General features: G+C 52.3%; 2 protein-coding genes across 6 annotated transcripts; both read left to right on the top strand.

The window, feature by feature from the left end:
* The first annotated feature begins 247 nt into the window (after positions 1-247).
* Positions 248-12,429, top strand: ERLIN2 (ER lipid raft associated 2). Of its 5 annotated transcripts, XM_074852233.1 has the most exons (11): positions 248-426; positions 531-612; positions 1,012-1,058; positions 1,522-1,583; positions 2,441-2,566; positions 4,487-4,560; positions 4,963-5,021; positions 6,294-6,385; positions 6,723-6,812; positions 8,368-8,447; positions 9,546-12,429. In XM_074852233.1, the coding sequence occupies exons 1-11, from the start codon at positions 320-322 to the stop codon at positions 9,753-9,755; spliced, it is 1,029 nt and encodes a 342-aa protein (XP_074708334.1). In that variant the 5' UTR covers positions 248-319; the 3' UTR covers positions 9,756-12,429. The 5 variants fall into 5 exon arrangements, 3 of the variants coding, with proteins under 3 accessions (XP_074708334.1, XP_074708335.1, XP_074708336.1); XR_012626618.1 differs by lacking the exons at positions 6,294-6,385; positions 6,723-6,812; positions 8,368-8,447; positions 9,546-12,429 and adding exons at positions 5,093-5,328; positions 6,151-6,287; XR_012626619.1 differs by lacking the exons at positions 4,487-4,560; positions 8,368-8,447; positions 9,546-12,429.
* Positions 12,430-13,709: 1,280 nt separating this feature from the next.
* Positions 13,710-18,690, top strand: PLPBP (pyridoxal phosphate binding protein). The gene is made up of 8 exons (XM_074852232.1): positions 13,710-13,847; positions 14,318-14,425; positions 14,642-14,677; positions 15,272-15,347; positions 15,510-15,644; positions 15,843-15,985; positions 16,617-16,715; positions 17,020-18,690. Exons 1-8 carry the CDS (start codon positions 13,752-13,754, stop codon positions 17,155-17,157), a joined length of 831 nt encoding a protein of 276 aa, XP_074708333.1. The 5' UTR covers positions 13,710-13,751; the 3' UTR covers positions 17,158-18,690.
* The last annotated feature ends 3,554 nt before the right edge of the window (positions 18,691-22,244 follow it).

The raw sequence follows: 22,244 nt of genomic DNA, 5'->3' as shown, positions 1-22,244 counted from the left end.
AGGGGTCAACCTTCTGTGGGTGCCTCCGGGGCCGGGCGGGGCACCCCGACACGCCGCTTTCCCGCCTCCCCCCTCCTTGGAGCGGGGTTGCGGGGGTGCGCAGCCCCCCCAGCCTTGCGGAGCGAGGGGCGCCGGCGCGGGCTGGTCTCGAACCCGCGGTCCCACGGCTCCCGTGTCTCCAGCGCCCCCTGGCGGGGCGCCGCTGCGGCGGAAGGGGCGGTCGCGCTGTGATGACGTCACGGCGGCGCCTGGCCGGGGCGGCTGAACGGGCCGCGCTGCCCGGGAGAGCCGCCGCTGTCGCCGCCGCCGAGCGCCGGGCATGGCCCAGCTGGGCGCCATCGCGGCGCTCTCCCTCAGCTTCCTCGCCGCCGCCTTCCTCTCGGCCATCCACAAGATCGAGGAGGGGCACATCGGCGTCTATTACCGGTGAGGCGGGTCCCGCGGCCTCCCCCCCGGCCCCGCCGCCCGGCCAGGCCCGAAGCAGGCCGCCTCTCACGGCCCTCTCTTTCCTTCCTTCCTTCCTTCCGCAGCGGCGGGGCGTTGCTGACCTCCACCAGCGGGCCCGGCTTCCACCTCATGCTGCCCTTCATCACGTCCTACAAGTCAGTGCAGGTGCTGCTGGGCCGCTGCCCGCCCGCCGGGAACGGGGGTGGGTCGGGCTCCGCGGGTGTCCCGCCGCCCCGGGCTCGGCGGAGGCGCGGGGTGGTGCTTTGGGAGCCGTTGTGGTGAACGCCGGGGCTGGGCTGGGGTGACGGGTTGGCGGGGAGGGGTCGTGGCGGCGTGTGCTTGTGCCGGGTACCGGGGTAGAAGCGGCTCTCGGGACCGTCCCGCTGAGCTTTGCACGAGGGACCGAGCGGGCAGGTTCGGGTCTTGCTTTTAGTGGTTTCCCCGAGGGGTGCAAGGGGGGGATGTGGGAAGAAACCTGCGGCTGCTTCATATGCTTAGAAGCAAGTAGGATTTGTGCAGGGAAAATCCTGTCTCTTAAGCCTCTTTTCTTAAATCTCTCTTCAGACCACGTTGCAGACAGATGAGGTGAAAAATGTTCCTTGTGGTACCAGGTGAGATGTTCAGCTGATACCTCCTGCAGTCCTTCATTTTTGCTGGAAACCTTTGGATCCTGTCCCTTTTTTCCCCACTGATTGCTCCAGCTTTAAAACGTGTAGATTTGTTTCCACGGACCGCGCCTCCCACCGCCACCCCAGATGAAATCGCTGAAAGTCTGTAACGCGTCGCCCCCGGCTGACAAGCCCTGCTGGGATGGTTTATGTGCAGCCATTCTTAGGGTCTGCACTGAGTTTTCTGAGCCTGGGCCCACATTTTCATGCTCCAGTTTCTGGAGACGCGTGTAATTGAAACCAGGAGCCCGGTGCGAGGCGTGGGGCGTTGGGGGTTTGCTGGTGAGCCGCAGCCGAGCCCGGCCGCTCAGCCCGCTAGAGGGGAGTGTCCTCCGCTCCTGCGCAGGCAGAGCGCTTGGCCTCCAGCAAACTTCATTTTCTTTCCTCCTTTTTCTTCCTTTTGCAGTGGAGGAGTGATGATTTATTTCGACAGAATCGAGGTGGTGAATTTCCTCATCCAGAGTGCAGGTGAGCTCTTCCCCTGTGCCCCTGCAGCTCCAGCCGCCCGGAGTTGTTCGTGCTCCTGCTGGTGTGTGATGAGATGAAGAGGTTGAGCGTGGCTGCGCTTTGATTTGGAGCTGGGCCTACCCCGTGTACCTTGTAAAGCCCTGTACTTCCTGGGCGTAAACTTCAAACCAGCTCTCCCGGACACTTTGTGTGCTTGTTATTTCATGCACGTACTTGTTCTGTGCTGCTAGTTGCTTCTCTAATACCTGAACATCATCCGTCACTTGTGTTATTTGTATTATTATGGCCCCGCTGGGGTTTACGCTTTGCTGAAGAACTGATTTGAATAACGATGTGTGCGAGAGGTAGGGGAGACACGTGTCTGAGCAGAAGGCTGCCTCTGGAGCCCGAGGAGAACAACCTGTGCAGCCTTTTTTTCCAAACTCGTTGAGTTTTAACGTCCTGTTGGTTACAAGTGTGGTGTAACTGCCTGGCTCGTTGCTGCCTGCTTGGAGACCTCTGGTTCCTGCCAGCCGCAGGACGCCCGTCGCTCGCGGTGCGTAGGCCGCACGGTCTCTGTCTCCTGCAGCTCGGACGCAGCCCACGCGCATCTGCAGATTGTGTGGAGAGGGCTGGCACTGGTTAGATGTCCTTCTGTTCACAGAGCACGTGACAGAATACCGGGTAGGGTGTTATGAAATATTAACACTAAATAAAACTTCCCTGAACGAAGTAGTTGTGGTGCAGAATTCTCCTGTGGGTGGGTTCCTCATTTCAGAGTGGCACTGCGATGCTGCCTGCTGGGGCTGGGCCACAAATTTTTGCTGCACAGGTGCTCGGCCCAATCCCTCCATCCCAGCTGTTTTTTTCTTTTGTAGTATACGACATAGTGAAGAACTACACCGCCGACTATGACAAAGCTCTCATCTTCAACAAGATTCACCATGAGCTGAACCAGTTCTGCAGTGTCCACACGCTGCAGGAGGTCTACATCGAGCTGTTCGGTGAGCCCCCCTCTGACCTTCCGCTGTTGGATTGATGGCTCCTGGAGCGATGTTTCTGTTGGTTATTTGCATGGTCTGTTGGTGCAGAACTCAATACCCCAACTGATGGGCTTTTTACTTATTAATCCAGTGTCTGTTCTGCTTGGAATCGGGGTCGTTAGCCAGCTACAGTTATTTACTCCGTGTTATCTTTTGGTGCTGAGTGCTTCAGTATGTTGTAACGAAAAAAAAAATCCAAACCTGCCAGCAGTAGCAGAGGGCTTTAGGGAGTGGAGCAGTAATTCTGCAGCGTTATTTGTGTGTTTAGCAAATGTGACTTGTTGAATCAGTCGCAGCATTTGCTAGTCCAGATGGAAGAGGCAGTCTTCTGCTCTTTGCTGTTACAAAAAGTACGAGCGAGCGCTCCCTGGCCCGTGGGTTTGATCAGCTGCCTCACGCGCCCTGGCACCGCGAGCGAGCGCTGGGAAACGGGGCTGCTTGGCAAGGGCCTGCTGACCCCCCCCTCGCCTCCGGCTGCTGGGAAATGGGGCAGCACAGGCGCTGGAAGAACACATTGCAAGAGAGTCTGAAGAAAAGTTGTGGTTTCTTGGTAGAAATAGACCAATTGCTGCCAGTGCCGAGTGTTTTATTTATGGCTTTGCACTGACAAGAAATCCCTTGCAGCGTTTCAGCGCTACAGCAGTGCTGAGTGGGGGGAAAGTGTTGCTGTGAATGGTTTAGGACCCCAGATGGGCAGAATTTGTGCCTGAAAGAACACGGGGTGTTTGCAAACTCCTGTTCTCTGTTCAGATGGGCTTTCCGAGAAGCCTGGCTTTCCGTGTTCTGCCGTGCCTCTGCACAAGCTGCAGAACTGGGGCCCAGTTCCCCTCCGGTTCCTTTATGGGAGTGCTGGCGGGTGTACTGGTTCTTTGCCGATGGAGACTCCAGATGTCGGCAGCTGCTGACGACAACTGCTTGAAATGGACTCAAAGCCACTGATTTGCACAGAAGGAACTTGTATAAACTCCCGTGTAACTCTTTGTTTGAGCTGAATGTTTTCTGGCTCGGGGGTTCCGCGATGGGGCACAGCCCGTTTCGAGCAGACTTAGGTCATTCTCTGCCCCCACATCTGCGAGCAGGTGCAGGAAACTGATAACAGCTGTTTCCTGGACTCCTGGCTGAACTTCGTTAGGAGCGTGAGTTCCAGATCGCTAAACTGGGACCAAAGCAAATAATCAAGGAGTGCGATGTGATCACTTTCAAGGCCGTTACATTTTTATTTTCCCTGTGCGCTTCTCAGCCGGCCCCAGCTGGAAACACTGCTATCCTTAGAGCTTCTCATTGAAGCAGGGCTTTGGTTTCTATTTCCTTTTGAAATTTCTTAGCTACGCTGGAGTTAACCGTTACCCACAGAGCCAAACAGACATTACCAATGAGTTTTTTGCAGCCTATTAAAATAACTAATGCAGCCATTTCACGTTTCTGCCTTTCCATTTTCTTTGCTGCTGGCACAGATGCTGTTCCTAATCAGTCACAGTTTAGCTGGACCATCTTACTTCAAGACCTAGTTGGGAGGATGTCAGTGGGGAAGCGGGTTAGAACACAGATTCTTTACTGTAAAGATGCTGCTTCTGGCTCGGAAAGATTCCAGACTGCAGGTTATGGGAAATGGGAAGGAGTTTGATTTTATGCCTGCCTTGTTCCTATAGTCTGTCCCAAGTGTTTGGTGCTGGTCAACACGGCTTGATGTGCTGAGAGAGATGGGAACCTGCCTTGGGGTCAGGGATGGTTCTTCTCAGCCCAGCACTTCTACATCAAACTTAGATTTGTATTTATTTTCCAGGAATAAGAAATCTGAGCCATTCCAGCTAATTCTGTACGTGTTGACAGCAAGCTGCCTTGTGGGGTTTTTAGTTACTTTTTTTTTTTCCCCCCAATCAGATCAGATTGATGAAAACCTTAAACTGGCCTTACAGCAAGACCTAACTACAATGGCCCCTGGATTAATTATACAGGTAATCAGGATTCCACTTTGAGATAACTAAGGTACAGATCACAAGGAGGGGTAAGGGCTAAAAGGAAATATGAAACTGTGAAACTTTTTTAGAAAAGGGCTTTATAATATGGACTTTAACTTGAGGGATGAGAACAGTATCCTTTCCATCCTTTCATAGCTTTGATTCTTGGGTTTCTTGGTGTTGTTCTGGGTACTGGTTTACCCAGGTTCTAATCTCCTGTCATGTCAAGAGATCATTCAGTCCTGTGTTTGCTCTGGTCAGGACTTCTGCAGCATGTGAAAGCTTTGTGTGGCAGAGCATGCCCTACGTGTTAGCTCCCCCTCCCTTTGCAGCCTCGGGGGCCATTTGGCTTTTGATTGTTGGCTGCTTGCCTATGTTTTCTTCGGTCTCTCTTTCCAGGCAGTTCGAGTTACAAAGCCAAACATCCCTGAAACAATCCGGAGGAATTATGAGCTCATGTAAGTGCCTGAGACTTGCACCTTTGTGTTACCAAAAGGAATCGGTCATCCAGATTAATGTGTTTTCACAGCGTGCAGTGATCGGAGTGCCCTCTGCCAGGCCTGCTCGCGGCCCCGTGCTGCCGTGCAGAAAGGCTCTGGTGAGGCTGCACCAGATGAGCACGTGTCTGTCACCGGAAGCGCCTGGCAGGGCACAGCTGAGTTGGAAGATACTTCTCCATTTTGAACACTTGAGCACAGAAATTACTCACCCAGGGGCTCCTTCCTCTTGACACTGGCCGTCTTTCAAAGAGGCCTCCCAGAGCACGTGAGTGAGTGGCAGGTGGATAGATTCCACCACTAATCCTGTTGTTTGACTAGGATGGAGAAACTGTTGATTCAACAGGCTGAAGACTTGCAAAGCTTTGAAATAACTTTCTTTAATAGCACTTGACATACTGATCCCTTTTCAGTGCCCTGAGCCAGCTGCCTTCCCTTGCACTTGATCATTCAGAAATGCTTATGTCCTCTGAGCACTCTGCCAACACTGTGTAGGCCAGAATAAGATCCCTCTCGTCCATTTTGCTTCCCTAGCATCTCGTATGACCTCCTGGTATCGTGGCGAGTCGTGTGCGGTGTGGTCACGATAGGCAGAATCCCAAATCAGCCTGTTACCTGTTGCCATAAATATAGCAGGATGTGTGTTGAGGGAGACTTGGTATGTGTTGAGAGAGGCTTCTTGTCTCTAATCTCTCTTCCTTGATTGGGAGCAGGAGCATTTTATTTATATACACACTTCTAAAACATGTATGTACCAAACGGTAAGATAGAAAAGGCTTTGGCATGTAAAATGCACAGAGCCATTTGATTGAGTGAAGGGAGATCTCAAAGCTGGGTACTTCCAAATGGAGAAGAATAACGATCTGTGAGGGCAAGGCTTTTAGAGGACTTTCATTTCTTTGTTTAAATAATTTCCTCATTAATAGTAGCCCTAAAAACTTAGACGTGTATGGTCTGTGACCTGCCTCTTGTAGAAGGTGTTGTGGCAGCCTGCAGAGGCGTGTTTCACACTGTCTTGATGGAAGATTCTTCCTGCTGTGGAGGGGAGAAAAAGATGCCTTGATTTAGGGAAAAAGCTGTGTGTGTGCAGGTACATGGAGTCACTCCCGATTGCTGCCTGCTCTAACCCGGTGCTCGATGGAGGACTGAGCCAGCAGCTCATCCTGGAGATGTGGTAGGCCACAGCACCTCAGGGAGCTCACGTTTTGAAACTGTCTTCTTCTGGCTCCTTAGGGAGAGTGAGAAGACAAAGCTGCTGATTGCAGCGCAGAAGCAGAAGGTGGTGGAGAAGGAAGCAGAGACAGAAAGGAAGAAAGCCCTCATCGGTCTGTATATCTCTGCTTGACTGCGGGGGGTGTGGTGGGGTAGGCAGCAAAAAGAGCCCAGACACCAGGGAGGGGTGCACCTGATTCGCTTTTGGGGATCTCTCTGCTGCGTCTGTTTGCTGCTGATCTGAAACTCTTCCAGAGAAACTCAAAGAGTTTTTCAGGTGGGTTCCAGCTTTGCCCACGAACGTAGACTGATGCCTTCTGAGGACTGAAAATTCTTCCCACAATTTATTTCTGCCAGAAGCGGGTGGGGAGGACTTTCATGGGTGAAGCTGCTTCTGGCATTAGGAAGACTGTGTGACGACAGCATGGATGTGTTCTTTTTTCATTTCAGAGGCAGAAAAAATTGCACAAGTTGCTGAAATAACTTACGGACAGAAAGTGATGGAAAAGGAAACGGAGAAGCGGATTTCCGAGATTGAAGGTGAGCGGTGAGCTTTCCAATAAGTAAACGTTCTGGGGTGAATTTTATCTAAAGTGCCTGAAGCAGTTCGGCATGGAGTCAAGTAGTTCTTGAAGGGTGTGTATTGACTGTGTTCTTCAATCCAGGCTGATGTCCACAGGGGTGAAGTTACAGGTCTGAAGTCTTGCATTTTAGCCCATGTGTGTGGTACCTCTTGTAACGCATTGCAGTTCTGAATAAACATGTCTGAATACTCCGATTCCCCCAACATTTTCACGGCCTGTCTTGCAGTGGAGTTTTCAGGGGGGCAGATCAGTCGGGATAGTAGAAAGCATTCAGGATATTTGGGCAACGACGAAGTTAGTGAAGCTTGACTCCAGATTTGTAGGTGATTCTGTGAGAGATTCTTCATATAAAGTAAGTGCAGGAAGTGTAGTTGTCACAAGTACGGCGGAAGGGAATGGCAGGCTGGTGTCTTCCTAGAAGTCATGCCAGGTTTTGGATAATGGCTGCAGACTCGCAGAGAAGTGGAAGCATCCTAAAATATTAGTGTGCAGTGTTGTGGGGGCAGCCACATCTCTTGTGGCTGCAAGATAATCTCTTGATTATCTGCAGCAGGGCAGGGTTGTGGAAGCTTTCTATCCTTTTCTTGCTTAGGATTCTTCTAGCACCTGTCTCAGAAGAAGACGTACACAGATTTAGCTTTAGTTTTTTGTGTAGCTTGAAATATTTAGAAAACAAAGTCTGGCTGTTACACACTCTGCAACAGCAGGGGTCTGTTGTGTAGCTTCCAACTGGTAAAGATTGAGAGAAGGGGAAGGGGAGTGTCATCTTTTGAAAATGTAGTATTTTGCTTTAACCAATGAACCTGTAATATCTCTATCCCTGGATAGATAAAAAAAGGGAAAAAACTGCAATACAGAAAGGGAGAGTGTTTCTTTCCTTAAATGTCTCTGCTCGGAGTCGGGGAGTTTCAGTGTCCTGCAGGATCAGACCCTTTACGCAACTGTTGATACTGCAGAGAAACAGCTCTCCAACATCTGGCCGAGGGGCAGAGCCTGGAGAGGTTAAAATCGCCTGCCTCTACGTGCCAGAGCCTTAACTTCAATATCCCAGACAAAATCCCATCTGGGGAAGTGCGTTCACAGTCACAGGCTTCATCTGTAGAGCAGTCTGCTGTGCTGTTCCTGAGTCCTGTGCAAATGTTGTGGGTAAATACCACTTCTGCAGTGGAACAGTTGCTGCATTTTCAGCACGAGAGTTAGTGGCTGGCTAGAGAAGAAAGAGTGTTCCCAGTCCGCGTGACAGGGGGAGTAATAAAAACCTTATGTTTATAAAATGCTTTGAGGTCTTCAGTTGCAGATCCAATTTACTTATTCAGTGCTATCATCCTGCAGCGTTTTAGATGTAAATTGAGATCCCATTTCTGGGTTTCCCGTTTTGTTCCCTTTTCCCCTTGTTGTGTCCTGTACAGTTCAGATGTGGTACTGGCCACTTTAAAAAGTTTCCAGCTGCAAATGGTGCTAACATGGCTGAAAATAAAAATGTGAATATGAGAGCATGTGTCTTCTTCCAGATGCTGCATTTCTTGCGAGAGAGAAGGCACGAGCCGATGCTGAATGCTACACTGCTATGAAAGTAGCCGAGGCTAACAAGGTATGGTCATTCCCTTAGGCTGTGCCGTGAAGCAAGGCTCCTCACATTAGTCTGTATAGAAACACTCAGCAAAAAAACAGTCTGTGTTTATTGTTTCCTTGTTGTGTCTTATTGTGTAAGTCAACAAGCAAAACAAAGCCGCCATCTCAGAAGTTTTCCTCAAGACTGAAACAATTAGATCCTTATTTGCAAATTCATTTTCTTCTCTGGACAGATAAATGTTAGGTCAGGATACATAAAATATCTGGTCATCTCTGGAGACAGCTCTGCTATTTGCTAATGGGGCCGTGGCTCCCTCTGTAGATAGAATATCAGTTTCAGCGTTGCCCTTTCACGCTGTTGTAATCAGAAATGTCGATTCATTTCGGTCTGCAAGGTGGTGAGCCATCAAAGCAGGGAGATCTCTCGAGTGACAGGCAGCCTTCGAGTAAACAGTGTTCAGGTGAAGAACAAATGGAGCTGATCTTATACACCAAACTAAGTAGCCTGGCAAAGCCTTGGTACTGCAAAAGCAAAACCCCCCCCAAAACCCCTGGAAACAGAGAGGCTGAACTGCCAGGGTTCTTACTGCCCACAGCAAGTTCCCAGGACATCCCAGCAGGAAGACTTTCAGTTCTGTAAGGGTCAGTGAGAATGGACAGAGGTCTGGGATGTTTGTGCACAGGTTTTGTCCCAGTTATTCTATCCTCTCTGTTATAATGTCATTATCCTGAACGAATGAGCTCTGCTCTCTGAAACAGCCTCGTCAATCTACTCTCTGGAAAAAAGCCAGTTGTATTTTTCTCTCCAGTAGCTCGCATTGCAAGGGCTCTCAGTGAGTTATGTGCTTTCGAGCATCTCCATCTCCGGTACATTTGGATTGAACATTTCCCCAGCTGCCTCCATCACGTTCTCATTTTGCCATTTAGTCACTGGGATTTAGAGCTTCACTTAGACATACTGAAAGAGAGCCTTCGTCTGGGCACTCCGTCTCTTCAGCGGAAGAGAGGATGAGCATGCTGCTAGTGTTGTAGAAGAGTAGATGCCTCGCATGCTCATGACAGAAACTTGCTTTTGACTGAATCCGAGCTGTTGGTGATCCGTTTTCTTTTTGTGCAGCTGAAGTTAACTCCTGAGTACTTGCAGCTGATGAAATACAAGGCTATCGCAGCAAACAGCAAGATATACTTTGGCAAAGATATTCCCAACATGTTCATGGACTACGCGGGGAGCCAGACCAAATTTGCAGAGGGGCTGGCAGAAGGGATCCAAGAAGAGGATGGGGCAGGAACCAGTGAGGACACAAAACTACTTCATAATGTCAACTGAAAAGAAAGATTTCTATTCGTTTTATATCAAAAAACCATGAACTGGGAAGTTCCTTTTTCTTTTCCCCCTTTCCTGTACTGAAAAAAGATGAATCAGACTTAATCCTTTCAATCTTTTGTATGACAATTAGACGCAAAGACTTTGGTATTCATGGGGTGTTTTTTCTGGTAACTTCTAAGCAGCCAGCTCCAGGTATGTCCTCTAGACGCACCTCTCCCTGCTCTTGGACATGTAGACCAAATTCCTCTGGAGAGGCCAGGCAGGCTGCTGTCCTGCAGCCAGCCGAGATGGGTACTTCCTTTTGGGTTGAGGTGGTTCGTAGCAGTTGGCAGTAAAGAACCTTTGAGGTTTTGGAGGAAGGGAAATTGCTGCTACAACTTGTTGTTTTGTTTTTCTCGTTGGAAATTTCGCATACTTTATTTCAATCCCCTTTTAAAAAAAGGTGCTAGACTTTTGTACACTACGCGTGTCTGCTTGAAGGCCCAGACCTTGCCCGAGTGGCAGGTTAGTGCCAGTTGTGTGGGGCGCTGGGACGATCTAACAGCCTCTGTCTGTGCTCCGAGTCTGTCCTGAGTGCAGGGTGTAGCAAATGCACAAAACCACCTTTCACCAAGGTCTGAGCCGATGTGTTTTGCCTTGGTAGGGCAGCTGAGACCACGTGCGCAGTGAGTTACAGTTCAGCTGAAATCCTGCGGGTCACCTACTTACTGTGGGGGGATCTAAGCCTTAGACCGTGTGTCGTGCAGGTAGTGTCCCAAACTCTTCATTTTCTGATCTTAACACTAGTTTGTTTTCCATTTGTCATATTTGAGGAGGGCAAAGGAGAGTAGTCTGTATTTTGAGGCTTTTCCCAGCAGTTTAGCTGCTAGTTGGGGGGTGTAGGCATGCTGATGGCGGCAGCGTCCTGCCAGTGGATAATTGGACTTGATTTTCAGTGAAACCAGACTGCAGGCATGGTACTTGTCACAGCTGTCATAGTTAGAAAAACTAGGGAGAAAAGAATTTTTGTCTCAGGGACCCTGACTTTGCTTTTTGCAAACTCCTTGCTGGCAAGTAACTGCTTGAATGACTCATCCCACGGTCATTACAGTACGTTATCTGCCTCTGCAAGACTGACTGTATTTTAGTGTTTACAGTGTCTTATTAGAAATAGGACATTCAGGTAAACTGAAATGAATGGAACCAAGTTACTGTTGGTTTGGGTTGGTTTTTTCTGAATAGACCTCGTGAAAGGCAGATTTACCAGTAGCAAAGGACACAAAACATCGTAATGAAAAGTCCCAGGGCAAAGAAAAGAACCTCTTGTCTCTGAACTGTCCAAAGATAAATTTTCCTTTTTTGCTCAGAACAATGCTGTATAATGTACCTTTCACTTCAGAAAACTGATTAATTCTTCACGTACCAGATGCAAAGAGGTAATAGGGTTTTATTTTACACACATGCAAAACTTGAGGGAGTGTTAAAGACAAAAGTTGAGGCCTAGAGAGAACATTTTTTTTTTCTCTCCCTAATCCATCTGCCACTTGGCAGGAAAGCCTGTTTATTAATTGCTGTTATAATTTGCAGCCAACATACTAATAGAGATGATGCAAGTTTAAGTGCTAACTTAGTTGTCAGAGACCAGCCTATTGCATTTACAATCTTGTGCCCCAAACACTTGCTACCTACTACACTTGGTTTCGTTCTTCAGTGTTTTAAATATGCATTAGCCTTTTTAATAAGGCGATCACACTAAGAGAGGAATCTGATTAATTTCAGCTGCTGGTTCCAGTATTTTACTTCAGTTTTCCCTGTTAGGAAAGGGACTATTGATGTTTGAAAACACGAAATAAGAGATAAGCATCAGTTTCTGCTGGAGAAAAGTCCCATCTCCTATGTGTCGTCTTTGAATTTGTTGGGAAATGCGAGCTAAGGGAAGTTCCATCTCCAGAGCGATGTACTCCGTTAGACAGCACAGCCTTTTATAAATAGCTCCCTGCAGGAAGGTGATGGACAGGGAATACAGAAAGCAATGAGGTAATAGTACCTAATCCTTGGAGGGTGATCTCATTTGGGATTGTTCCACATTCATGTTAGAGATTTCCATTGGTAACTAAAACCTCCTTTTTACACGAGTATTTTTCACTAATGAAAAGACCCAAATAAGCCGAAGTGGTATTACAAAAACATATTTTATATGACTCCACAGTAAGACAATAGTTTGGAATAAATAGGTCTTAATGATTTTTTTTTAATTGAAAACATTACTGCTAAGGTATTCTTGTAATTTAGTTATATTGTTATAACAGTAAAAAAAGCAAAAACAAAGTTAATTCATATAGTCTTCACAAGCCGAAATCCACTGTTGCGTTTTTCATTCAGGTTTCTTCACCATTTGTATAATTTCCTTAATTTTCCAGAGTAGATATGTCACTACATATAAACCTTTATTGCATCTATCAGACATTTTGTCCTCATTTCAAGATTTCGGATTATGGAAATGAAGGTCTGAATTTTCAAAGCACTCTGTATAACAAAGAAAACACAGGTTTGTGGTACTGCTGATACCTGAGAGTTGCTGGCGGGAGCATGGTGATGCTTTACCAGTGCAGTCTTTGATCTTACTACGTATTGAATTAAAAGCCTTTTTATTTTGGTATTTGCTATGACAATAAAATGGCCTTCAATTTTAGTATCACTCGGGTTTTTTTTATGGATAACCTTTAACACAAAGTGTAGATATATTTGCAGGGGAAGGTTTGCCAGGGGTAGCCCCAAGGCTGCCGTGGCGCTGGGGCCGTGCTGGCGCCCACGCCTGTGCCGCTGCGCGGGGCTGGTTCTCCCTTTCCGGTGGGTCGAGGAACGCCGCAAGCGTCTTTCAGCCTCGCTTTGCTAATTGGATTGGTGAAAAATACGGTAACAAGACTTCAGTGGCAAATATCTAGGATTTGGTAAAGTTTGCAGAAAATCATTGTCATGTTTTACCAGACAAAAGGCAGGAACCTTCTGGGTATTTTTAAACAGCTGTGTAAATACTGTCACTGCTCAGAATATGGGGAGGGAGAGTAAGTTCTGCCCATTAAGACAAATATTTTAGCTAATGGGTTCCAGCTGGCAGTTTCCCATTCTTTCCGTCCGACTTGCCGCGATAAAGGCTGGCATTGTCCGCAGCGCCGGGGCCTCCCGCGCCCCTGGTGTCTCCGGCTGCGCTCCAAGCGCTCCCCAGCGCCCGCCTGGCCCTTGCAGCTCCAAATGGTGTCACCTGCCCTGGGTTTATTAAGTTTTTTTTCTCAAATAATTCGAATTTGCACCCTGGGGAAGACTGTTCTTCACGCAGGTGGGAAGAATGTCATTTTTTGGGGGTGGGTTGTGTGGGCTTTCTTGGTTTTGGGGTGTTTTTTCTTGGAGGACGCGGGTGTTGTCGTGATGGGCAGCATTTGCCCACTGAACAAACAAGGCTCTTGGCTGCCAGATTTTCTTTCCGATCACGAGGGCCAAGGGTTTCTGCAGACGCCTTCCCCCTAGCTAAAAGACACCTCTTGCCCAGATCTCTCAAGAGCTGCAGCTCCCGCAGTTCCAGCGGGGTTGAGGCAGAGTTACACGGTGCTGACGCCGCTTTCTTGTAGCCGGGACCCTGGATTTGTCACTAATTTTGGCCAAAACCCACGACAGGCATGCGGGGAGGGAGGGAAGGGGAGTGCCCGCGCTGCAGGCAGCCCCCGCCAGGCCCTGCGGCCCAGCCTTTCCCCTCAGGAGCCCGTGGAGGCTGGCGGCCGGTCCCCCATGGCGCGGGGAGCGGGGGCCGCCCCGGGCCTTGGCGCTGCCCTCAGCGCTGCCCGCCATGGCGCCCGCCGACCTTCCCAAGATGGCGGAGCCACCGCCCCCGGGCCCCGCCCCGCCGCCCCCATTGGCCAGCGGTGCTCGGCGGAGCGATCCCATTGGCCGCGGGAGGGGGAGAGGCGGGGCGGGGCTTGCGCGTGTGTGCGTGTGTGGCGGAAGCGGCGGGGCCGGCCGGGGATGTGGAGAGCGGGCATGGCCGCCGCGGACGGGCTGGGCCCGGCGCTGCGGGCCGTCACCGAGCAGGTGCAGCAGGCGGCGGCGCGGAGGCCGCAGGTGAGGGGCGGCGGGGCCGCCCGGCGGGGCGCGGAGGGGGCCGGAGTCGCGTCGACGGTGGGGGGGAGCCCTTACCCCACCGGGGTAGGCCCGCTCGCCATGGCGGCGGGTCCTCCATCACCATAGAGACGGGCCCCGCATCGTGAGGGCACGTCCCTCGTCACCATGGAGACAGCCCCCATCACCACAGAGATGGGCCCAGCATAGAGGCAGGTGTCTGTTCCCCCCAGCAAGGGAGGCAGGACCTCGTCATGGACCTTAGAGATAGGCCTCCCCCTCCACTAGAGTCAGGGCTAGGTAGGGACGGGCGCCTCATCGCCATGGAGGCCACCTCACCCCCTCCCATGGCAGCCCTAGGCTGTGGGGTGACTTGAGTTGGGGCTGGGGGGCCTGGCTGGGTGCTGCAGGACACTGGGGAGAGCGTGGGGCAGGTTGGAGCCTCCCCCGAGCATCCCCCTCACCTTCTGCAGGGGCTCCCGGCCGTGCAGCCGCGACTGGTGGCCGTCAGCAAGACAAAGCCGGCAGAGATGGTGATCGATGCCTACAGCCATGGGCAGCGCAGCTTCGGGGAGAACTACGTGAGTTGGCTGGGCCCCACGGGTGTGCGAGTGGGTCCCCACGCACCGGGCAGCCCGACGCGTGTGGCTCTGTGCATGGGGAGCCAGGCTCAGGCCCCTGGCCTGGGATTTATGAGCGCACGTTGGTCCCAGGAACATCCATTCCAGAGAGACGGTTCTTACAGTGCGGGCATGCCTGGCGTGGTTTTAACGAGAGATTGTCTTGTATTCCCCTAGGTTCAAGAGTTGCTAGAAAAGGCATCAGATTCCAGAGTGAGTATGCAGTTCCTTATATAGTCTCTCTTCTTATATGGCTGTGTCCTGAGAGCTGTTTAGCAAAAGTCCTGGTTTTTGTTAGGGATTTGGTGATGGAGGCTGTTTGATCCTTGTCTGTTCAGATAAACAGTGGGGTTATTCTTATGTCTTTGCTTCTGCCCCGTTCCCCCTCCTTGCCTTGCTGGCTCCAGAGGATTCTGTGAATACGTGCACCTTAGTCATAAAGTATTTGTCTGAACAAATGCTTTACCTTTTGTGCTTTCTGCTGTAGGAGACGCAGCAGTCCTCCTTGAAAAAAATGGTAGCACTCAGTTTAGAGAAAACATACAATTTTATGATTGTTCAGTTACAAAAGAGCTTTGCCTTCCCCGTTCACTGTGTAACGCTCTGCAGCCACAGCCCTGTTCCTCTCCAGACTGTGAAGTAATCTCAGTACACACCATGAGCACTGCCTGAGCCCTGTCTCTCAGGGTAAACAAAAGAAGAAGATTGGGTGTCTGGTATTCTGTTTGTGGGCAAACTAAGACTTAAATACTGTGTGGGGGAAGAGGGAATTGCCATTCAAACCTAACTGTTCCTCTCTGCTTTCAGATTCTGTCCTCTTGTCCGGAGATTAAGTGGCATTTTATTGGCCATCTGCAGAAAAATAACGTCAACAAGTTGATCGGTAAACTACTGATTTTTATGTGCAGTGACCCTGTGGACAATAGTCTTCCAGTGTTTAAATAATAACAGCCTCACGTACATTAACTCACCAGAGCGAGCTGAGTTGTAGGTACAAAAATTTCTGCACCAGCAGAGTTGCCCTCAGCCTGTGTTTTCTCCCCAGCTGTCCCTAACCTGTTCATGTTGGAAACGGTGGATTCTGTGAAACTGGCTGACAGAGTCAACAGCTCATGGCAGAAAAAAGGGGCATCTCAGAAGCTGAAGGTCATGGTGCAAGTTAACACAAGTGGAGAAGACAGTAAGTGTTTTTTGCTGATGATGTACAGGTTCTTCCTGCTGACTTGACAGAAACAACCTGAACGGGATGGGTTGGTTTGTGCTCTTACAGCGTTTCTCTGAGCTAAGGTGAAACTTGTTCATCTGTCAGCTTCTGCCTGGCTGCGGGGAGGGGACGTCTCTGGCAGAGCTTGGCACAAATCTCCCTGCTTTTTGCCAGGTAAGCACGGCCTTCCTCCCAGAGACACCACGGCGGCTGTGGAGCACGTCCTCAACAAGTGTCCAAGCCTGGAGTTTGTGGGGCTGATGACGATCGGCAGCGTTGGGCACGACCTCAGTAAGGGGCCAAATCCTGACTTCCAGGTAAGACTTTCTAGGAAAAAATGTCAGCTGTTGGCTGGCCTCCCGTTACAGTCTGTCGCCTGTCGCGGCCAGACCAGCGTGCAGGCCAGCTGTCAGCGTGACTGGATGTTCTCAGCAGAAACACCTGTTCAGAGCAGTACAGAGCTCTGAAGCACCGGTGTTAATGCAGCTGTTGGGCTCTTTTCTGCAGAGGCCTGGTGCCCGTTTGCATTTGTTTCTCTGAAGCTGTAGCCAGGGTGTTGGCAGGGGCAGCGACTGCTGTCCCGGCTCCTCCGTTCTGCGTTCAGACGAGGTTTGCAGCCGTCCTTTGCACACTGAGTGCTCAGGGCTGCATCAGCCAGAGGAACTGGGTCTGCCTTCCTCGTCTGTCACGCTGGTGTGATAATTGGATGTCTTCAGGAGATGTGTAGACTTGTAAGTGCCTGTGTTGTCAGTAACGTAGCCTGTAACGGGAAATCTCCAGGCACTGCTACGGTGCTGCGGAGCCAGCTTTAGTGGGAAGTGTGGGAGCTTCACGTTCTGTGTGAAGGAGACTTCAAAGAAAGGCAGAAATGGAGATCTGTGAAACCTGAAACTGAGCTGGCGTGGCTGTCAAGCGTCTGATCCTCTCTTCTTTCCTCCTCCCTTCTAGATGCTGCTGTCTTTGCGGCAGGAAGTGTGTGAAAAGCTCAGTCTCCCCGTTGAGAAGGTGGAGCTGAGCATGGGCATGTCCACGGACTTCCAGCATGCAGTAAGTCTGGTTTCCTCCTGCCACCCCTTCTCTCGGGAGACGAGCAGTAGGCGCCCCAAAGCCCAGCCCAGGCATCGCCCATCTGGGCCTCTTAGGCCTCGCCTTGGCGGGAGATCCTGACAGTGCTGTTCCATGAGAAACAGCTCTCCTGGCCCCGGGGCGGAGTCCTGGGTTCAGAACAGACCCCGGCTGTAGCGCGGATGGCGAGTGGGTGGGGACCCATCCTGGGACACGGCGAGCGGGCTGTGATGGCGGGTGCAGGGGGCAGCCCTGCCCTGAACTCCTCCTTTCTGTCTCTTCGTAGATAGAGGTTGGATCCACAAACGTCAGGATTGGAAGCACTATTTTTGGAGAGCGGGATTATTCCAACAAAGCAGGTGGTGGCAAGGCCCCTGCTGAAACGAAAGGCAAAACGGAGACCTTGACAGTGCAGGGTCATTAGATGGGGGAGAAGAAAAGTGGCCTCGAGAGAGGACAGATGATGGGAGACCTCACTATGCATTCTTACCTCCCTCCGTGTCGGCACCGATCATGATGGAGAGGGAATTCCTCATAACAGAACAGAGGCCAGAAATGCCTCATAATTTATTGTGATTATAGAGTACCCATAGAAACGGGAAATTTTTATAACCAACAAATGATAAGAAAATTTATGGTTGGAAGTGACTGTGGTATCTCGGCTCCTCCGGGGTCATTACGAACAGTGACTTTTGGATAACTAGGTGGAACAAACCAAATACTTGCCAGGATGGAGCTGCTAATGAGCAAGATGTATCTGCAGCAGTGTCGGTGATTACGTTTTCACTGAGGACTAAAATTTTCATTAAACAAGTTATAAATCTTGCCAGCGACGTATAAATGTTTCCCCGAATGAAAGTTCTGTGCACGGTCACTACTGAGGGAATAGAAACCGTGATAGAGGCAGACTGGGACAGTGGAGAGGCCGTATCCCTTTGAACAGACAACAAGCACACAAGGATGGAGGAGGAACACAGCTGCCAGCATGAGATCCTGGCGGAATGTTTTGGACACAGATCGCAGGCGTGGGAGTGTCTTTTCGGCTGGAGCTTATGTTTGTTCTTTTCAGGCTGACACTGTGAACTTTTCCCATTGGTTCTGTGTCTGCTGAGATCTGGGATGCTTTCAACCTTCCCCCTCCCCTCTTGTGAAGTGTTGTTAGGAGTTATTTTCATCCTGCGTTGTAGTTCTTGACGCTGTACGTTCTTTTTTTGGTCAGAACGGGGCCTTTCTGCCAGCTCCTTGGTCTGCCATCAGCTCGCTGTTGCTTTCCAGGGCAAGTCACTTCACCGTCGGGTGCCTCCACCACCCCGTCTGCATCTGTACGAGGAGAATATTTGCATGTGCACGGGGCAGCGGTGGGGTTTGCTGGAGGCCCTGTGGGAAAAGTACTTCAGAAAGTATTATTGTTCCACCGTGTTCTAGGTTCCTGCAAAACAAATCCTAGCGCCAACAGAGCTTCTAGGCTGTGTCTTAATATCTTAAGCGCTGGTCTAGCCTTGGCTTCTGGAGGAGGGAAACGGGACTCTCAGTGCAGTAACTGTTTCATTGGGGTGGGAGCAGAAGCTCCTGCGCTGTCACATGCTGGTTTTGGCCAACAGTAGCTACAGCAAGTCTCTTGTAACCTGTGTTCAACCACATTTTGGGGCTTTTGTGTGCTGCGAAGAGGAGGAGACGTCGGTTGCCAGCAGGAACATCCTTCCCAGGCTTTTCTCTGTGTGCGTGTGGTTAAATCTCGCTGTTGGTTTTACTCTCTGACTCTAAACGCTGAATGTAAATGAAAAGAGTCAACTCTAACACCAACCTGTCATAGCTACATGGTTTAGAAGCAACGTGCAGTCTGAGCTGCCCTCAGCACTGCACCATGTGGTGTTTCATAGTCTATTAATAAAAAGTGGTGAATTTTAATACCATCTGTGCCAACTATAAAGCTATTAAAGACGTTATTTTTATGTTCCAGCGTTGTCAGTGCCCTGAGTTGTTGCTGAAGCTGTTCCCCTAACCCGGAGCTGCTGTTGAGTGAGATTTGCGTGTCCGGGGGTGGAGGGAGGGGGTGGTTGGAAGGACGGCGGAGGCAGGGCTGGCCGGGGAAGGGGAGCTCGTTTTGTCGGGAGAAAAACCCCTCAGCGGAGTGGGGCGAAGTGTCGGCGGGCGAGAGGTGTTTCTGGAGAAGCCCTCTGGGTGGCACTGCTCCCCTGGCCCGCTGGGGAGGCACAGCCCCTCCTCGGCCACCTGACAGGTACTGATCGAAAATGAGTCTCAAAAATTAACTCTCATTTCCCATCTGATGGTCGAAGCGAAGCCCTTCCTCTTCCACATCTCCCCCCAGAATTTCAGCACCACGCACTGACCGCAGATCTGCAAATTTCACCACGTTTAAAGCCTTTGGTTTATTTTACAGAACGCAGGACGCCCGCTCTGTCAGGATTTGGCTCCAGCGTGCACGGACTGCAGCGTCCCTGCAGCGCGTTTGCTGTGTCGAATGTGGCCGGAGCTCTCCGCAGCAAGCGAGGAACGAAGGTGAACCGCTACTGCGCTGACACAGCCGCGGGGGTTGTGAGCCTGAGGGGGGGATCAGGGCCCCCCAGCTCTGCTCGCCCCTCACTGCTCTGGCCCGTTCCCACCAGCCTGCGGCTCCCAAACCAGCTGCGCTGCCACAGCTCGCTCTGCCCGCGCACGGAACGGCGGGACGGGCTCACGCTGAGAATTGTCTTTGCGTCGTGGCTCACGTCCCCTTTTGCTTTTCCTCTTTCAGTCATTTTGTGCTTATTTCCCGAGTTGAAACTGGGCGCTAGCCAAGCTTAACGGAGTAGTCAGTGGTGTAAACGGGGAGGTGAGGCTGCGGGGCTGGGCAAGGCTTGTCCTGGTTTCCGTGCCCGGGAGCTCTGGCTCGGCACAGCGGTGGTTTAGGAGCGGCCTGGCTCAGGAGAGTGCGCCGGCCTCTGGATTTCTGATCTGCCTCCGTAGCGTCTGCTAAAACGTTTGGGACTCCCTCAGCTTTGGCAGGGGCCTCCTGCGTGGGACCGTGTGTGTCTCGATGGTTCTGGGGGCGCTCTCTGCTGTGGGACCCCTCTGCCCTCCGGCCAGGCCGCGCAGTGGCCTGCGGGGGGCAGCTTGGGTGCTGTGCCAAGGCGCTGGCGAGGAGACCAGCGTCAGCTTCTGCTCCTTCCTCTGCAGTTGTTTCTCGCGCCCATCCTGCTTCCAACAGGCTTTTTCCCTTCTTGACCGCGTCGTGCCGCAGAGCTTTGCCGTGCTCCTCCCGTGGCCGAGCCCACAGCGCCCACCGGCACCTTCTGTTCCTCCTCGAGGCGGGAGGGTGCGGAGCCACAGTGTCGGTGACGCCAGACACCTGCCCAGGGGGGAGCGGGCGCAGACCACCCACTCCTTCCGCAGAGGTCACCCGGCAGATGGGAACTGCTGGTCACTGGAGTGGAGCCAAGGAGTGGGAGATGAAAGGCTCCCTGGCCTCTTAATGAACCGCTCCCCGCGCAGGCACCTCGGCCCCCCGCCACCCCAGCTTTATTTACATCTATTAAAAGCTCTCAGCCGGTTTATTGGAGCAGCAGTGCTGTCGCTCCCCGCGCCTCGGGGCAATGTCACTGTCAATATTTGCCTTGGAGGAATGTGCCCGGCAGACGGAGGCTGGTTGTGTGGCCGGAGGGGCTCCTCCTCCCTCGTGACCCGCAGCCCTTGCTGCTGACCAATGGCACAGGCTCCATCACCTCCCGGGGCAGAGGCACCGGCTTTCCCGGTTGTCCCCTGAGGTGACCCTTGTTGCCACACTGCCCCTTGGATGGGGGCTGGCCAGGCTGACCCCCCCTCCGAGCCACGCCGGCGTGCGGAGCAGCGTTTCCCATGTGCTGCGGAGAAAAACCTTCCCGGGGGCTTGGGGAGCATCTGTGGGCAGATTTGGCTGCCTCTAAAAGGAATAAAACTGCCGGTTGTGCTGGGCGGAGTGATGTGCTGCTGCTTCTCCTTTCCAGGCTCCTGGGGAGATGGGCTGGCTGCCCGAGGCCATCCTCATCCTCGGGAAAGAAGCAGCAGCCTCTCCTGTTAGAGAAACTGAAGCTGCTGAGCTCCGCAGGCTCCGGTTACCCCTTAGGTGAGAGTCCCGGTGTCCTTCGCTCGCCTTCCCGTACAAAGCCAGGCTTCATTTATTTTTTATCCCATACTATCCTTTGTGTTGCGGTGCCTGGAGCCAAGCTTGGCCTCCCTGCCAGATCGCAGCGCGAGCTGGGGGTGCGCTGCAGGCAGCAGATGTGCCAGGAGGCGGCGGGAGGGCTGGGGGGGACACCAACGCGCCTGCTCCCCGACGCCTGGCACCCGCTGCCGTAGCCAGGCCTGGTCCCAGCACCCGGCACCCCGCGGGCAGGCGCAGGGTGCTCGGCTTGCTGGAGAAAATCGAGAGATTTGGGTCAGTTCCCTGCTCTGCCTCGGGCTCCCGCTGCGGCCGGGATGCTGCGGGCAGGTGAGAACCCGGGGGTGGCCGGGAGCCGCTCGGCCCCGGGGCAGAGCCCGCTGCAGCCCTTCAAAGTGGAAAGTGTGTTTATTTCTGGGATATCGGGTTTCCGGCAGGAAGGCCAGCAACTGCCAAGGTTTTTATTGGATCCCAGTGAAAGGAATTTTTAGAGAGTCCTGTGCTTGTTGTCTTTCCCTGTGCCTGCAGCGGTTGAGGAACATTTTTACCTTTGAATGGGAGTAAGGGGCAGGGGGATTTGGCACCCGGCACCGGCACGTCCGTGGTGATGGAGTTTCAAACAGGTTGCCTTGTTCTCTCCAGGGCAGGAGGCATCAGGAGGGGTCGGGGCTGGGAAAGCATCAAGAGGGACTTGGAAGTAGTTGAAAGAACCTGAACTCCGTCGGGCTCGAAGCATGTGGGAAGTGTTGCTTGAGCTCGGCCCTCATAGCGGGGCTGGGGCCGGGTATTTCACATTTGTTAGTAGTTTGGACAAGGTTTTGACTGTTCTTGGAGGTGATTTTATAGGAGATTGAAATTCTGAAGACCACGTACAGTGGCTTGATTGCTTCAATGTGTCGTGGAGACAGCTCCAGAGCTCTGATTGCCCTTGGATGCTGCCGGCACTGACCCAACACCCTCCAGGGCCCGAGCTCTGTGCCCAGTCCCATTTCTGTCCATGCACGGGGAGCTCTTGGCTGAACGCTGGGGGCTCCCTGGGCCCCTCCTCACCCGGCGGCAGAGCCACTGCCCCGAGGAAGGGGAGTACGAGAGGGGCAGCGGCTGTGCTTTGGGTCGGGGTCAGAGCTCGGGAGGAACGGGAGCGCGAGCAGCTCCCCGGCTCTCCCCACGGAGGAGAAACCAAACGGGCCGTTGAGGCGACGCGGAATCCCGCGGGGGGAGAGTGCTCCGGAGCAGCCGGGCCACCCGTGGCGAGCTGTGAGCCCGGGCTCTGCTCGAGGGCCCTCGGCACCGCGGCATCGGGCCGTTCCCTCAGGGACGAGACGCTGAAATCTTGCGTCTCGTGCTGATGGGCGCAGAGGCGAGCGGTGCTG

The sequence above is a fragment of the Strix uralensis genome, chromosome 28 (genome assembly GCF_047716275.1).
Source record: "Strix uralensis isolate ZFMK-TIS-50842 chromosome 28, bStrUra1, whole genome shotgun sequence".
NCBI lineage: Eukaryota > Metazoa > Chordata > Aves > Strigiformes > Strigidae > Strix > Strix uralensis.
Note: the sequence above shows the minus strand (reverse complement) of the source record. Positions and strands in the feature narration are given on the sequence as shown.